General features: G+C 34.1%; 1 protein-coding gene across 1 annotated transcript; it reads left to right on the top strand.

The window, feature by feature from the left end:
- The first annotated feature begins 2,724 nt into the window (after nt 1-2,724).
- On the top strand, nt 2,725-13,322 carry LOC123535566 (uncharacterized). Its single transcript, XM_045318247.2, has 2 exons — nt 2,725-3,240; nt 10,839-13,322. Exon 2 carries the CDS (start codon nt 11,104-11,106, stop codon nt 11,959-11,961), a length of 858 nt encoding a protein of 285 aa, XP_045174182.2. The 5' UTR covers nt 2,725-3,240; nt 10,839-11,103; the 3' UTR covers nt 11,962-13,322.
- Nucleotides 13,323-19,309: the final 5,987 nt, after the last annotated feature.

Here is a 19,309-nt window from a genome sequence, read left to right as displayed (position 1 = left end):
TTACCTGTTTTCGTATTTTGATGTAAGTAGTATGTAAGGATCTAAAAGTATTGGTTTTTACCGCTGACAATGTTTTGATGGAATTCTTACATCACAAGTGTCCCGTGGGAAGGGAGTTAACTGCATTTCTCATTATGGAAAACGTTGAAAGATCAAAGAAGCCGTTCGGAATTAGACACACTTTTTAATTAATGTAAGGCTAATTCCAAACAATCAATGTATGAGGAACAGTTTATCCAAAATAAGTATATATAAAGACTTATACTATATTTGAAGCAAATAACTAGAGCTAGATTATAAATAAATAAATAAGTTGATAAATAAATATATAATATAAAAATGATACAGTAACATAGAGGATAATTGTTGGTTTCGGTGTAATATCACGTTATAATTTCACCGAGTGGGCACCAAAAGTGATATTTTCACGAGTGGCGCAGCCACGAGTGAAAATAACAACTTTTGGTGTTCACGAGTGAAATTACCGTGATATTACATCGATACCAACAATTTTTCTGTTTATTTTATGTCTAAAACTCTACTTTTGTTGTGTTTATTTCAATAAAATGTCGAAATTTGCGGGAAACTTTATCAGGAAGCATCGCAAAGATGACGTCACTTTAACGACGTCATCGTCATATTCTTTCCGGCTTTCAGTACGCTCGGTAAACTTTTTGACGTTAATCCGGGTATCAGATTTGATAATTTTCACTGAGTGGCCAGTGAGTTTATCAGGATATAATTCACCGTTATATTTCGATAAACCACCGAAAAACATAAAATAAAAATAAATAAATCTACTACTTTGTAAAATGAGTTCAACTTCCTTTCATTCATATTGGCTTGTTTTAAACATGTGCAATATGATCCGACTCTGGTAGAGGAGGCGGCAACTCATGTAGCAATAGCATGAGCTTGTCAAGAGATGCAAGCAAATTTTGGGTGTCAAGACAACCCTGCACGACAAGGTCCACGTTACTGCTATGCATGTGAAAAAACCCTACATGCACCAATTGTGGATGCAGATTTCACCCTAAATGTGTGGCAGATGAATTATTGGGCTATACAGACGAACTTCCGTTTGAATGCAAATACTGTTAATTTAAACACAGATTCTAAGACATTTTTAACACTGCACACTCCATCATGTATAAGGGTGTTAATACCATATTAAATGTTTCGGACATTAATCATGTAGAAAGTTGTCACAGATGTTGTGCTGTGCTTCTGCAAATTTAGGTTTAGATACAGATGCTCTGTAAATTCCAGTTATATGTTTTGTTTTATAAAGTTTCTTTGTTAAAAATGCAAGTAATACCGTAAAGAATGTCTTTGTTTATCATTGTAAACAAACAAACATTCTGTTTTTAAGAAGTTGGAACTGTTCGGAATTAGCCCCCCTGTTGTTCGGAATTACCCCCTCTGTTCGGAAATACACGTCCAATAGGTAATATCTTCAATACACTATACTGACAATATCTGTATACTTATATAGTTCGGAATTATACACGCTAAATCAGCTGGAATCACTCTATAAACAAGTTGTTTTTAAATGGCAATATAAGTGGGTATTTTCGAACATTCAACATTATTGCTTAACTGTTCGGAAATACCCACACCCGCTCTACAACTGGCTATATCTTTCAACGACAATCGCGCATCCTGTTTGCCCACAGCTTTAACAGCAGCGATGTTTGCCTTGGAAACATAGGTTTTAGGCCTACCAGAACGAAATTCATCAAATATCTGCTTTAAATCTATATCAAGCCTAATGCGGCAGAATTTCTTTTCGTCCATTTTACTATGTGAAAAGTAAATTGGTCAGTGTATATGACTGCATGTATTTCAATTTGAAATAACTCTGTCATTTATAGGTCACAATAGCCTAAATAGTTTTCCTTATATATTCTATATAAAACTGACCTTTTTCAAAGAGCTACCAAACATAGCTAGACCCATTTCAGAGAACAAATCCTTACCTCATTTTAAAGAGTTATGATAAAACTGATATAAAATGAAGAGAAAAGTAGGGGTCATGTATCTTCTAAGAGAGATTTCTCTGGTCACATTTACTTACTGTAAACTGACATCAAAATCACACTGCTGTGACCTGGAAGTACTACTCATACTAAAATTGAGCTTGACTTCACCAAATACAATCTGCTCTCCCATTTTTCCTACCAAAATGTCAACAATACATCCACAATGAAATTTAAACAAAAACTAGCCTCAATTTAGACCTCTGTTGCCATGCCAAGTGAAAAATTAGTGTTCAAATACCTGGCAGCCATTACGCGACTAGACCAGATGGCTCCCACGCTGGTTCCTTTAGTTTAGTTAGGCCTTAAAAAGCAATTTGCACGAAATAAACAGATATGGTTAGCTATTGAATGCACCATTCAAGTGCAATGAAGCGTTTTAAAAAATACCTGGGATAAAACTGCGGAAGCCCTATAGTGACAAAACTTTTTGCAGGACCCTCGTATTAACAAAAATTAACTAAAATGATATCAACTTTATAAATTTGTTTTTCTTTCTTAATGCAGATTTAAACGATCTCCTTTTGGTATGACTAGTTTTCACATGCCATTGAATACGCTATCAGCTTCATGGGTATACTTACATGGCAGATAACACGCACAGATACGATTACCAGATCAAGTGTTTATCATTTTGGTAAAGATCTCGGCCAGGGACAGGTTAACTAACGACAAGAAACATGCAAGTTATAATTGTTGCTCTAGAGTCAGATTAACTTAGGTCAGATTTACTTAGGTCAAGTATCATACATGTTGAAACCGTTGCTTTAAATAATCAGTTTTAGTAAATACTACGTACCGTCTTGTATACATTAGCTGTGCCCGTCCTCTTAGCTCAATAGGGAAAGCACAGATCTACGGATTGCGGGGTAGCGACTTCGATCCCCGGGCGAAGCGCATGTTTTCCGTGACGATTTGAGAAAAAACATTGTAGGGGGAGTTCGCAGTTATTACAGTTAGATCAGGTTTTATTACCTGTACGAAAAAAGAACCTGTTTTACAGCTGTAAAACGTATGCTATAAAATTTTTACTGTCGAAAGTTACAGCTGTAAAATGGTCATGTCTCAAAATTACAGCTGTAACATTTTTGGAGAGAAACATGAGTATTGTCAGCCATCTTTAATGCGTTTTGGCGGGATATAACTGAAATTCACACAGACATCACATCTTGTAAATGTTTGGAAGTTAATGCGGTATAGAGTAAGTACAGATGTTTAATCATCTATTATAGTTGTAAAAGGACATGTATAAGTACATACATTAACTATTTACTCTTTACTGGAAGCCGATAAGTTTAAAAGAAATAATTACAAGATTGTCATATGTTTTCATGACTGACAAAGAAAGTTTTATTAACAAGATCTGCATATGTTCTACTTTTATCCTACTCTTGAATTTTGCTGTTGCTGTACTGTTATCATACCACATATACTTTACGTACTATTTATTTTGCCATTTTCATAGTAATTGCTACCTTATCTAGAGAATTGCAATTCATCTTAAAACTTTTTGCACCTCTACTTTCGTCCCTTAAAATAATGTCCTCTTTTTCAATACCTATAATATTTCTACAGCTGTATTTTTTGGGCATTTTTACAGCTGTAACATTTTTCATTTTTACAGCTGTGACTTTTTTTACAGGTGTAGCTCATTTGCATATTTCGAACTGTTTTACAGTCGTTTGACAGCTGTAAGTTGAAATCTACAGCTGTAAAATTTATATTGTTATAAAAAAATATACAGGTGTAAATTTGAAATAAGCATGACTGTTATTTTGAACAAAAATACAGGTCTTTTACAGCTGTAAAATTTCGTACAGGTGGTGCAGAATACAGAAACACCGGTTATGTTACATAATCGAAATACTATTGAAAAACGGGGTCAAATCCAAAACAAACAAATTTAACGGGCTGTTATATAGATAAACTAGAATTTTATACTGATTGTATCTTCAGTGGGGAAGCTCACTCTTGAATCTTCATCCCCAGTTTTTAGCTCACCTGAGCACAAAGTGCTCAGGGTGAGGTATTGTGATCGCTCACCGTCCGGCGTCCGTCCGTCCGTCCGTCCGTCCGTCCACACTTTCCTTTAAACAACATCTCCTCCTAAACCAACAGGCCAATTTTGATGAAACTTCACAGGGATGTTCCTTGGATGGCCCCCTTTCAAAATTGTTCAAAGAATTGAATTCTATGCAGAACACTGGTTGCCATGGCAACCGAAAGGAAAAACTTTAAAAATCTTCTTCTCAAAAACCAGAAGCCCTAGAGCTTAGATATTTGGTGTGCATTGCCTAGTGGACCTCTACCAAGTTTGTTCAAATCATGACCCCGGGGTCGAAATTGACCCCGCCCCAGGGGTCACTTGATTTTACATAAGAAAATCTTAAAAAATCTTCTTCTCAAAAACCAGAAGCCTTAGAGCTTAGATATTTGACATGTAGCATTGCCTAGTGGACCTCTACTAAAATTGTTCAAATCATGACCCCGGGGGTCAAAATTGACCCCGCCCCAGGGGGCACTTGATTTTACATAGGAAAATCTTCAAAAAATTTCTAAAAATAAACCAGAAGGCCTAAAGCTTAGATATTTCACATGTAGCATTGCCTAGTGGACCTCTACAAAAGTTGTTCAAATCATGGCCCCCGGGGTCAAAATTGACCCCGCCCCAGGGGTCACTTGATTTTACATAGGAAAATATTTTAAAAATCTTCTTCTCAAAAACCAGAAGCCCTAGAGCTTAGATATTTGACATGTAGCATTGCCTAGTTGACCTCTACTAAAGTTGTTCAAATTATGACCCGGGGGTCAAAATTTACTCCGCCCTAGGGGTCACTTGACTTTACATAGGAAAATCTTCAAAAGTTTTCTAAAAACAAACCAGAAGGCCTAGAGCTTAGATATTTCACATGTAGCATTACCTAGCGGACCTCTACAAAATTTGTTCATATCATGACCCCCTGGGACAAAATTGACCCCGCCCCAGGGGTCACTTGATTTTACAGAGGAAAATCTTCAAAAATTTTCTAAAAATAAACTAGAAGGCCTAGAGACTAGATATTTGACATGTAGCATTGCCTAGTGGACCTCTACAAAATTTGTTCAAACCTTGTCCCCCGGGGTCAAAATTGACTCCGCCCTTGGGGTCACTTGATTTTACATAGGAAAATCTTAAAAAAAATTCTAAAAATAAACCAGAAGGCCTAGATCTTAGATATTTGACATGTAGCATTGCCTATTAGACTTTTACAAAGTTTATTCAAATCATGACCCCTGGGGTCAAATTGACCCTGCCCCATGGGGTTACTTGATTGTACATAGAAAAATCTTCAAAATTTTCTAAAAATAAACCAGAAGAGCTTAGATATTTGACATGTAGCATTGCCTAGTGGACCTCTACAAAAAGTTTTCAAATCTTGTTTTTAAAGTTACTTAAAGAAAATTTCAACTATATTTTCTCATAATTCTTTTGATTGATTTCTATTATGATCTTTTGACCTTGAAAACTTGTCCTTAAGTGCAATGATAACAGGTGAGCGATATAGGGCCATCATGGCCCTCTTGTTATTATATTTAACTCGCATATCATAGTAGGTTATCCACCTTGAAAATTATCGGATCCCTGCTGATAAAACTTTGAGCAATAGATTATATAGGAAAACTATTTTCAATGATTAAACATGTCTTTTAATTTGTGAATATTTTAGCAGATATGAGAATATACTTCAATTTCTCCTCTTCACATGATGTGAAAAAAAAATTCTAACTGGACATCATTTTGCTACCAATTTTGTTTTAAAAGTATCAGCATCTCTCATGTTGAGGATAATTAAATCACTGAAGTTTTCAATTTCTTCTACTGTAGAGGCAAATAAATCGAATTTTAACGAACATGATAACTTATTAGCACATATGTATGTGTTCTTAATTTTATGAACAATTTGATTGTGTATTTATAATTGTAATAGGGTAAAAGTACGGTATCCTGGAAAATGTCTCTTCGCATTGTCGAGCGTCGTTGGTGATTATCGCATGTCGTTTGATAATGTCGCCGTCGCGTTTGCAGGGTCGGCACACGACAACGCGAAGTGACATCGCGACATTACGAAGTGACATAGCGTCAATGCGATATGACGATCGACAGCGCGAAGTGACATCGCGATATATCGTGCTTTTGAAAGCGACATTTCAAAGTGGATATCGCGACATTGTCGTTTGGGATTGTCGCCGTCGTTTGCGATTGTCGGGTGTCACTTCGTAATGTCGCTATATCACTTCGCGTTGTCGTGTGTCGACCCCACAAACGCTACGGCGACATTATAAATGGCCCCAGCAGGATTCCGTATAGAAGCTTCTTGCTTCTATTTAACGTCAAAGTTTATCAAAAAATTAAAATCTGTAAGATTTTTTATAACTCTTATCTAATTGAATCGATGTTAATTTACAAAACTGAATATACCAGTTACTAAGATTTTTGCAATAATAACAAAATAAAATCTAAGACTTCAAGGTAATATGTCTAAATAGCATTCGCAGTCATGTCTTGTTTTAAATAGTCTATACATATCCTGTACTGGTCTTCTATCATAACATTGTCCCATTCCTGTTTATATGTTTTAATTATTCTCAATCGTAAATCGTGTCTGAATTTATCAATATGAATAGTATCAGGACTATCAAACACATGAAAATCCATAATCATTTAGTAATTTTTTAACACTTGATACCCAGTTTACACAACCACTATTACATTCGTCTAATGTCATATTGTATATTGTTTTAAGAATAATGTTATTACTATATACAAGTTTAAACCAATATTTAATAAGTCTTACATATCAATCAATATACAGAGGGTATCTATCTAATTCTCCATACACTGCAGCATTACACGTATTTACTTTGACTTGTAAACTTTAAATGTAAACGTTCTATTTCTTTAGATTTTGTATAACCCCATATCTCCGAAGTATAATTCAATATCGATACTACAAAAGCGTCAAATAACAGGCATAATATGTTTGGTTTTATATCAAATTGTTTACATTTAAATAATAGTGTGTTCATCGACTTAATGGCTTTACCGACTAAATGCTTCTGATTCAATGTAAAATTACCTGTATAATTAAAAACAGTACTTACATAATTAAAATTATCTACAACTTCAATACTTTGGCCATTGTAGGACCATTTTTCATCATGGTGTATTCTCCCCCGTTTTCGAAAGACCATTATTTTTGTTTCTGTTGTATTAACTTTTAAACCCCAGGCACTGCAGTATAAATAAAGGTTGTCTAAATGCTTTTTGATTTCCTAGGGCGATTTATCTAGAAAACAATTTCATCAATATGCAGTCCAGCTAGAATTCATACTATCTTGTAAAAATAACTCTAAATCTTCTACAAACAATGAAAACAATAAAGGCGACATTACTTCCCCTTGACGTAAGCCGATAGCGTAACTGAAGTAATCGGAATATGATGAGCATGACTTTACACAAGATTAACGTTTTGGTACATATCTTTTATTATCCTCTACACCTTACCCTGAATTTACATCTTTAACCACAACGCATTGCGATAAATACTATCACAACACATGTCGACTTATATAACATATAATCTCTTATTTTCATTTATATATTTCTGGACAATTGACATAAGAATATATAATGCATCGATAGTGGAACGACCTTTACGAAATCCGAATTGAGCATCGGAGATTATATTGCTGTTTTCACAAAACAGTTCAATTCGCTTATTCTGTTTACTGGTAAAAAGCTTTGAAAAACAGCTGACTAAAGTTATTCCTCTATAATTATTTACATCATTAACTGAGCCTTTTTTATGTAAAGGTATAATAACACCATCCGTCCATTTATCTGGGAAATGCCCCGAGTTTAAATTACAATTAAAAAGATCACATAAGTGCAACGACAATATATCAATATATTCAATAAAGTATTCGTTCATTAAACAATCGGTATAGGTCGACACGCTTTTTGAGCCGTGACTAATTTATGCAGGATAGTTGATTCGCCAAAACAGGGTAGGAGAACATATGAGCCGTGCCATGAGAAAACCAACATAGTGGGTATGCGACCAGCATGGATCCAGACCAGCCTGCGCATCCGCGCAGTCTGGTCAGGCTCCATGCTGTTCGCTTTTAAAGCCTATTGGAATTGGAGAAACTATTAGCGAACAGCATGGATCCTGACCAGACTGCACGGATGCGCAGGCTGGTCTGGATCCATGCTGGTCGCATACCCACTATGTTGGTTTTCCCATGGCACGGCTCAATTATATATATGTAGTACATAGTAAAGCGGTATAAGCTCTCGATGACTGTAATCGAATGCATGACTCAAAGGATATGGCATTGGCTCAACAAACTTGCTTTTCGGAGCTCGAGCCTTATTAAGTTTTTTTTAGTTTATTTACCGTTTGTTTCAATAAACATTGCACGAGAAAAATTGTAAGAACTTGACGTTTAAGATTGCGCATGTGAAAGACCTTATTACGGAGGGTGTGTAAACAATTTTAACATTTGAAGATTTCAAGATTTATTATTAAGGCATAAACATTAAACAATGTCCGTCGCCACAAACTAAAATGGCGGTATAATTTGCACATGAGAAAAATACAATAAAGAAAGTATAATAAATAATCTGTACAAATACAACAGTATTTTATTATAACTAACTAATTATATATTTAATACATGTATTAAACATAATTATATTCACAATACCACAAAAAAACGTATTATAAAGAATTTATGCTAATTTTATGTGGTAACAGAAAAACCATCGTTGATAGTACTGATCATAGATGCGTTGAATAACACTGTTAAGATCAATTTCATTTGGTTTATCAAAAAACATTTGGAAACCCTAATGTTTGCAATAGATAGTTTACATCAATAGACCATTTATTAACAAAATGACTATTTCTGTCTTTCATCATCAGCAAATTATATAACAATGAGTCTGGTTGCTTAACAATTCGATACCAGTACTTGATTATGCGTACTTTACCTAACACCAATAAAGGTACTCTTCCAAATTCTCCATATATAGCAGCATTTGATGTTTGTTGTCTTACACCTAGTAGTTGTTTTAGAAACTTTTTGTGAACACGTTCAATATCTGGTTAATTACGAAGACCCTAGACTTCAGATCCATAGTTAAGAATAGGCATGACCATAGAATTAAATAATTGTAATTTTTCAGATAAATCCAGAGGCAAATTATCGAAGAGAGAGTTTAGAGATTCAGATTGGTCTAGGTGCATTGACCATGTACTGTCAGTTGAGCAGAAATAATGGGAGTTAGATATTGCTATGGGCGATCTTCCAGCACCGGTGATCATCGAGCTTAACCCTGATTCCGATACATCATTTGACTCAGAGACTGACACAGATGAAGGGTCGTCAACAAACACAGCAAGTGAAGTTGAAATTATGTGACATGAATTTAATTGAAATAAAAGTAGCAAAATATATCAAAAATATAGAAACAATGAAAAAAATAAGTCAAACATTATTATTAAAATATATATAATGGTTTTTAGAAAGAGTTTTCAAAGATTCTTGACTATAATAAAATAAAAATTATGTATATAGTGGACGCAACTTGACCCCGATGGTTGACCTTTGTATTATAATACATAATTAGATACAACTTATTATAGAAAAGTGGTGTACGTAAAACGCTTCAGCTCTTTGCATTCATAAATTTAAAACTGACAAATACACTAAGCACCTCATATTTCTACAATGAAATAACCGATATGAATAATCTGCCTAAGGTCAACCATCGCGGTCAAGTTGCGACTACTATACTAGAGTAAAATTATGGCCGTAATCTGGGCTTGAACTCAACCCCCACGCTTTATAATAATTACGCTCTACCCGTAATATGTGCAGGTCCTGGCGTGTATAAGTGACAGTCACAAAATTTTGCTCCTGTCACAAGCAACTGCCCTTGAACTTGAAACCAATATGCATGGGTTTTTTTTTAATATTTATATTACATCCATTGTATTCTAAAAAGAAATCTGGACGTGGCACTTCAGAATTAACAATGTCCAGAATTTACTGTCTCTAATGGAAAATGGACATTTCACTTCCAAAATACCCGATGTACCATTGTCACATATTTTACCGTCCGGTGTTGCTCCAACACATGGAAAGTTTGGATTCACAATAAATCCGCACACATGCACGTGATTTTCTGTCTGTTTTCGGTATAAATTCTTTGCAACTCTTTCGTTTGCCGAACCATAGCTGGTAGATGCTGACGTAAATTTCTTGGGATTTTGAATTCTGTCAATTAATTTCTTTGTAACTGCTGACTTTCTCAGCATTAGTCTTCCAAAGTCTGAAGCAGTTATTCTCTTTTTTCTTTCTGAAAACCAGCTTTCACTTTCAGACTGCTCTCTTGTATTTATCTCCATTGCAATTGCTTCGTCTTTTGTTATAGAAACACATTTGAATTGTTCACGGTAATCATTAGTTATATCAATGTTTGTTAATGTTGGCGTAAAGGGGAACTGCAGATTTCCACAGGGCACTGTTTTTGCCGCCGGTCCTTCCATTGGTTGGATCAATTGTAACTGCAATTAAAAATTTTTTTAGAGTATGTGTATCTTGTAAATTTATGTAAATATAAGTATGAGCCGTACAACAGGAAAAGGTGCCTCACTGTAAGAACTTTAATCTCTTATATTTAGACATATAATATTGATCAAACTGCAAGCAGATAATTAAGTATATATATTTGTTTATCTGTGTTTTCAGAGGTATCACCACTAGACATGCTGGCTTTAGCTGCTGATAACCAGACCCTCCAAAGACAGCTTGACATTGCAAGACAACAGTTATCACAACAGATTCTACATAATGAAGAGCTTAGAAGAGAAAATAGCACATTGAATAAAATGCTCAACCCTCAAATACTAGTGTTACACTTAAAAAAAGTGCTGTTTTCACTGTAGAAACTGTAAGAGACAGTCCAATAAGGGACAATTTCAAATACTATACTGGATTTGTTTATTTGCGGTTCATGTGCATTTTCAACTTTCTTGTACCGAACAAATTTGCAATACCTATTCAGTTCTCTAGAACTATATCAAGCGTGAAGAACATGAAACTCCAGGACCAGTTTCTGCTTACAATGATCAAAGTAAGACTTAACCTGCAGTTTAAGCATTTGGGACATTTATTTGGCATATCCTCGCAAGATGCCGGAGCTCTTTTCCGAGAATGGATAAACTACATGTTCTATCGCTTTGGGTCAGTACCGCTGTGGTCAGGTAGAGAACTTATTCAGGAAATAATGCCAAAAACATTCAGAGAAGAATTCCCGGATACCATGATAATACTGGACGGCACAGAAATCAAACTCCACCGGCAATCAGCATTAAGAACACAGAGTCAATGTTACTCCGATTATAAGTCCTCAACAACACTGAAAGGTCTTGTAGGTGTAGACCCAAGAGGGTCTTTTACATTTATTTCTATGCTGTTTTCAGGATCTATATCTGATAAAGAGATCACATCAGCAAGTGGACTTTTGGAAATGTTTCAACAGCTGCTCGATCGCGGTCGACTTAAACGTGGAGACGGTGTCATGGTGGATAAGGGTTTTTTAATAAAAGATGAAATTGAAAAACTTGGACTTAAACTTCACATTTCACCATTTGCTCCTGGCTCAGGACAGTTGTCTCCAGGTGATGTAGCATTAACAAGGAAGATTGCTGCCCACCGAGTTCAGGTTGAGAGAGCTATTAGCAGAGCAAAGAAGTTTAAGATAGTTGACAACAGAATTGACCTGACACTTTTCCCATGCATAAATCAGATTTGGTTTTGCTGCTGCTTTTTAACTGGATTCATGCCCCAGTTGATAACTGAAAAGAACTAACCTGCTGTGCCAGTGTACTGCCAACATTCTGTGGGCCATGGTCTGTGACAACTGTCTGGAAGGGTGTGCATGCCAAATAACTTAGTGGAGAGTCATCTAGTGAATGCAGTAACTGTATATCACTATCTAGTAGGCTGATACAAATCATATATGCCTAGTGCAAAAGTTCAAAAGAGTTAGAATCGTCGGATGCGCGAGGTGGGTGGGGGATCCGGAAGTAAACATGTGGCGGCACGAAACTAGATTCTACTTAAAACTCGCCTGATATAAAACCAATGAAATTTATCTAGCATTATTTAGAATTGACTTATTAAGTTTCATACCCTGCCTTGCAAGTGCAGTGACCTTCTGTGATTGTGTTCTCATTCAGCGAAATGTTGATCACATGCGGAGCGTCGTTCTTTCGTTGACTGTGAAACATGCCCGCTTTCACGTTGATTTCACCATCAATCGTCTTGAACAATCTCAGAGATTCAATTTCTTGCATACCAGACGGGGATTTCCGGTATCTTTACCGGTGCTGGAAAAATCCATCTTACACCCCGGGGTGTAAGATGACTCTCGTGCTGTAAATGACGTATTACGAACTACATATATGTAGAAGATTTATGTAGTTATATATATTTTATTTAAAAAACGGAATAAAAATTCAATACCTTGACAGTTCCTATTGGTTCCTGATAGTATATTTCTCGATTCAAATCGTTATTTTATCAAAAATTCATAACGTTACGCTGCAATTGATAAAACAAAACCGGAACTAAACATTGTTATTTATTTTGAAACGTCATGACGTCTTTCCTGTTTACGGACGTTGGTTTCCCGCGCTTTGTTTCAATACACTGCCATATGAAATAGTTCTAAAAAGAAAGCCGTTCGATTGATTTTATTTTTATTATTATTTCTTGAATTCGGTATGCAAGAAAAAGATTCTGTCACTGGTTATAGGTGCAGATGGAAATATCCGGCTCTCGGGTAACTGTTTAGGCGGTAACTCGGCAAGGAGCCTCGTTACCGCCTAAACAGTTACCCTCGAGGCCGGATATTCCCATCTGCACCTATAACCAGTGAAAGAATCTTATAGTATGCCTCATTGGCGTACATTCTACCCTGAATAGTTGCTCTCGCGTAACGTCAATTGCGCAAGCCTAAGAGCTTCAGTTGTTTAATAGAAATCATTCTCACATAATACTTGCTTGAAAGCAAATCTCTAAAATTAAAACATTGAATTATTCCTCTTCTTCACTTTAGATTAATAATTAAAATTCTACTTTCATTCTTGAAGTTTCTTTGTTTATTTAAATTTATATAAATTCTGAATAAATATAGATTTGAATAGATTAATACTATAAATAAAATTGTAGCACTAAGTTGTTGACTCTTGTCTTTATTGTAGAATAGAGAAATATATCGGCCATATAGAATTATAAATCAGTTCTACCACATACGATCATCCATATTAGAATTTTACATAAAGATCTATTCCCCAGCTGTGGTTCGAGCCGGTCTTACTAGAGCCTGGTACACTTTGATACTGCATTGTATACAAACTCGTTCCATATAAATATACACGGCTACCCTAAGCACCCCTGATTTCTACAATGAAATAATCATATGAATAATCAGCCTAAGGTTAAAGTCGCATTTGATTAACTTCGTGCTGCTTAGTGCTTAGTTAGCACTGTTTTCGCCTTACATAAATTTCAATCATTGCAATACTAAGAATCCATGAATTTAAAGTAGGGAACTACACAGAAAAGATCTACAACGGGCAACAACTAAATGTTAACATGCATGTGTTAGTTTTATATAATGGAGGAACGATTTAATCAATTTCAGAAAGTAAAACGTACAAAACACTTAGAACTTGTTCACATAAACATTTTAATATGCCACACAATGGATGCATTTGCCATTTACACGCAAGAATATGTGTTTTACATACATGCAGTGACGAAAGATGCAAGGTATGTGCCACTAACGGATGGAAGGTAACACAAAGACGCATGGATGTTGCATTTAGTTTAAAACGAATAACACAAGGCAACATGCATTTGTCATTTAGCAGCATGCACGTCCTTGCGGAAATCCCCTAAAATGCAGTTGCAATGTTGCAGAACGCATATGTAAGTAAATAACATAGCAATGTCATTTAGCAGCATGCATGTCCTGGCGGAGATTCCCTTCCATAGTTTTCAGCCAATCAGAGAAACAATAGTATACAGTCATGTAATAAAAGACTCTGTCGCTTTTCAATTGTACTCTAGTATCTGTCTAAAACTTATAGGCTTATTACTACATGATGAGATTCCTCTGATGATTAGATTTGTCAATAGGTAAAAGGGTGACGGATGGAATCGTTTTAGTATCATGTCATTATGCTGTCATTTCCAGCAGGTTACAAAAGATGACGCAGCAGATCCAAAGGAGGCTGACCTCATCTTGAATCTAGAACAAGCTAGAGCAGAGCATTAGCACACAGCATGGACTTAAGCTAGAGCATGAACATGAAATAATCCAGGTACTGGGCAATATAAACTACTCTTTATGTAAGAAATATTCGCAATTATCATAACTTTAAATTCAATATTAATCACTAATTTACAAACCTTGTGACCTCTTTTATCTTTTATACATCATTAAATCAATATCATACTTTGCACTTAAATCTTTGTATTTTTAACCACAACACAACAATTTATTCTAACGCTTTTCCTCCTTTATACATATACCTCTTTATCTCCAATCACTCATCAGAATGAAAAACGTACATTTACAGTTTTATTTGTTACATCCGATTCGTGGGACCATTCAATGTGGCAGAGTTTGTTTTGTTTTGTTTTGTTTTTTTTTTGTTGTTTTTTTTTGTAAAGAAAGTATTGTATGTGATTTATTTTTCTCTGTCACGTGAATTTTACTTTCACTGATTTATTAAGAGCTCCAAATTCCAAATTAATTAATAACAACAATTGCATATGTTATCATTTTGCTATAGACAAGGTAATCCAATGAACATGTATCAAATATTATAATACAGATGTTACAATCTGATGTTACATTTAAATTGAACTCTTATAGATATGATTGATTCTAAGATATATAGTATATAGATTAGACATATGTATTGAGTACTGATATGTTGTGCTGAAGATTCCAGCTGAAAGATACTACTTTTTTCAGGCAGAGAATATTGCTCTGAGGGACGGATAAAAAGGCTTAAAGAGAACCAAAAGGATAAAATAAAACTTGAAAGATTAAGTATCTATTAGATCTACTTATTTCATTAGGATGAATATTTTTAATGTTATCTGACTCCTTATATAAACTGGCAGTCCTTTGTTTGTGATATTGACTGTAGCATAGTTCAACACTAAATTTTGTTCCCCTATTTGACTTTAAAAGTCAAGACTTAAAGAAAACAATATGAGAATTTATTGCTTTTGTCATGTAATAAAACCTTCAGAAATTGGGAAATCATCGGTAGTTTTGACTATTGACCGGCAAACGTTCTGTGAAATATACTTACAGCAAAATGTTATTCTTTTGCTTGTCTGTCATTTAATTCAACCTAACTGATTTAAGATTCTTGTCAAAGCCGTCATCATAGGAAATGAAAAGTGAAACATAAAATACCGTTCAAGAAAGCCCTTTAACTATTGAGATGTCTTTTCTAGTTTATCTTTTTTTCCCCCTAATTTACTGTTGAAAGGTGCCTCTATGATGATTTGAAACTCTAGAATTAACATGTCTCCATAAGATTTATTCCTGAATATAATTAAACTATGTGTTTTAACTTTATCATTTAGGAAGAGCATACCAGCACAGTGTCAACTAAGAAGAGGCAGGTGACAGAAGATAATTTCTACAAAGGAGACATGTTGAGCAAGAGTCACCTCCATTTGATGAATGTAGTGACTTGTATTACTTTCTAGAAAAAAAAACTTTTATCTATAATTTTTTTTTGCAACTTAAGATATGTTTATCATTAAAATGGCTTGAAATTTTATTTACATTATGCAATCTCTATTTTCTTCTTAATAGGCTGTATCGTTTAGTGTTGATGACAGTGTGTTTGCCCTTTGGGTCGATAAGAATGGGGAAGAGTGGAATGATACCAAGGTTGAAAAGAACTACACAAACGGTAAGTCAAGTTTAAGCTTACTGCATTTGCAAACTTGAATAAAGCTGATATCGCAGAAGGCATGAATATTTGGTGGTTTTTTTTTATTTGGATGTAACTCTATTTTTCAACAGAATTTCAGTTATGTAATGGCAGGCATTTATGAATTTTATTTTGTTAGTTTTAACATAACATCAACACAATTATAGGTCTTAGGGTAACTTTTCAGCTTTGGAAGATCCAAGTTGCCCCTCCTTGCATTATTACATCCAGAGCATTTGCGCAGATCCACCGACCTGCCTTAAGCCAGCTGAATGGCTTTCTCGCATTAACCTAACTAGTGTACAACCTGTTCTCCACAAGTAACTGCCAATTTGCCCGCATGAATCAGAGGTGAAGAAAGAAACTATTTCAGACACAATGTATTTTGTTAAATCATCACCAAGCACATATGCCTCGCCCCTCTGATCAAACTCACGATTTGTTCTGTCCTTGTTGGGCTAAGTGGGCATACTAAAAGGCGTAATGAACGAGTTTTTCAGTTAAATTTCTGCAATTTATTCTCAGTTAATTTAATTAAAACATACTTATCTCTATTGTAAAACCTTGTTTTAATTTTAGCAAGATAATGTAAAACTTACTGAAATAAAAAATAATGTAAAATATTTTTCCCTCTCACTTTTGAAGACAAATTGAAATATAATCTATTAATTAAGTTATGATGGCCTATATAATGTGAAAAATGCAAGTAGCAAGTTAACAAAACAAGTTGCACCAGTTTCTTTAACAAACAATTCTTATATAATTTATTTTTAACAAAGTGGCTTTATCTTCTTTGGGGTCTTATTAAATTATTTTGATTGTTATTGGGATTTTTTTCTCACATTCTGCAGCCGTTGGTCTAGGTAATGATGGTATAAAGAAAATAATGTTATATCAAAACTAATTTCTATATCAAATATGTTAAATTTTCCATACTCTGTTCTAGTCGATAATCTATATTTTATTTTCTGTTGAACATTATGCTTTTCTTATGTCAACATGCGTACATTTTCAGGTGATTACCTTGTGAAGTAATGGGACAATGTCAAACAGAGAGTGAAAGCTTCCAGAGTGAAGGTGCTCAACGCTAAAGACTGATATAAGATGTTTTGTGCTAAAAATTGCATTGTATAGTTGTACATCTTGTAATTTATGAAAGATTTCAGATTGAAATTCATTGTTATTTCACACTATGTAAATGTATAGCTATTTTGCAGCATGTTACATAGACAGCACAGTATAACCTATACCAAGAGTGATTACTTGATGTGTGGACAAGATATTTCGATGTTACAGATGCTTAAAGATAGAAATGCTTACTTTGTTCAATAGATTTATTATAAAAAAAATGTAAGGCAATTCAACAAGATTTTAATACATTTTGACCTGTAATTTTAAAGATTTCTTGCAAGTTTACTATCAACATTTCTGTCAGAGGTGATTAGTGAATCATTTGATTTAGTTACTTTAAAACTACACTTCATAGGGTGACGATTTTGTAAATGCTTTTTAAACTTCAGACAAGATAAAATTTACCCAATTATACAAAATCTAGTGTTGACTTTATTAATGATTTTGCAAATTGGTTATGAGATAACATTCTCTTTTTCAAAACATGTTTTTGCGCTATTAGACCAGATATCAATAAGTTAATGGTCACATTTTTTATAAAAAATTCAAATTGTACAAATGTTGTAAGAATTTTTTTTGTTTACCTAGAAGTGTGCGAGTCATTTGATTTTATTTCTGTAAATTCGATGAATATGTTTTAATATTAAGGAAAACAGTAAAGGTTTCCTTCATGAATAGATGCGGATTCTATTTTACCTAATGGATTTATAAAATCTTAATGTGTATGAAAATTTCCTGTATGTCACTTGTGTTTAGATACATAATAAGTGAGTAGCTTGAATTAAAGGTGGTCAATCACATTTGAGCAACATTTCATCAGTTTTCATATACAATGTATTTTCATTTAAGGAACAGAAATACCGATTACATAGAGTAAGTTCCCTATTTGATATGCGTATTTAATTACTTTTTAGGAAATTTTGTAATAACCTCCCTTCAACAGGAAAGGTTTTAAAACTTTGGCCATTTCTTTTTAGTTTTAATGCTTGTTTTACATTGTCATTTGATAAATATAGGGATATTTCAACAACCTAAAACAAAAGAAACGTTTTAAAATAACATGCAGCTTAGGAATTCATCTATTTTTAACTTACTTTGGTTGTGCATGGTACAAAGGGAGGTAATAATTATTTAATAAACTTGCATTTCTAATCATTTTTTGGCAAAATTCATACTTGTCAATGCAAATTTTAACAACTTTAATACAGCGGTGCTTATATTTATATCATTTCTTACGCAAAATTTGTTTACTTAGTTTATATTTATGCCAAAATAATACTACCTTAGTTTTGGCAATCGGGATAGAAAAATCAAGTTTTAAGAACACTTCCAGTGAAAACCTTACGTGTATTAAGGACTCGGTGAACATAACTAAGTGTAAATGATCATTTTGCTAAGTTAAGAACAGATATGCTTGTTGACCAAAGTCTTATTAACCACCTTTCATATGCATATTCAGTACAGGAAAAATCAGAAATGTAATTTGCTGTAAACTGTCATACTTTTAGATTATTGTTAGAACATTGTATATAGCTACAACTTTACTGTCCTTTCAATGGAACTACATACATCAAATTTCATTTGTTAGGTTGTATGCCTAATTTTGCCTTAAATCTTGTTTGAATGTGTTTGTATTTAGTTAATACCGAATGCTATTTGGTATTGAATATGAAACAAAAAAGATTTCTTTCTATGATTTCTTTCTTTCATGCTTTAAAGATGGATATTCACAAAATTTATTTTATTTTTATTTTTGTCGAGAACATTTTTAACTTTTGAATTTTCCTGGAAAAAATACAAATATCAGCAGAAAGTACAAGGTTCTGAATCTTGCATACTTACTTATTGGCACATGACTTTTGCTCACATGGTGTATTATCTCCCTTGGCTCGGTAAAGCACATATGTAAACTTTAGATCACTATGTGGCGTTGGCGCACATGTAGTTTCATCATGATCACTTCAATTGCTAGAGTTGTTGCCCATTAATCATTTTGTAACCCATAAATGCTTACATAACAATCAAATCCATCAATGGATAGTCATGACATATTTT

Source organism: Mercenaria mercenaria, chromosome 17 (assembly GCF_021730395.1).
Source record: "Mercenaria mercenaria strain notata chromosome 17, MADL_Memer_1, whole genome shotgun sequence".
Taxonomy (NCBI): domain Eukaryota; kingdom Metazoa; phylum Mollusca; class Bivalvia; order Venerida; family Veneridae; genus Mercenaria; species Mercenaria mercenaria.
Note: the sequence above shows the minus strand (reverse complement) of the source record. Positions and strands in the feature narration are given on the sequence as shown.

Bases quoted from the DNA above. Each gene is read 5' to 3' on its own strand.
- LOC123535566 (XM_045318247.2), top strand. From the start codon at position 11,104: ATGTGCATTTTCAACTTTCTTGTACCGAACAAATTTGCAATACCTATT.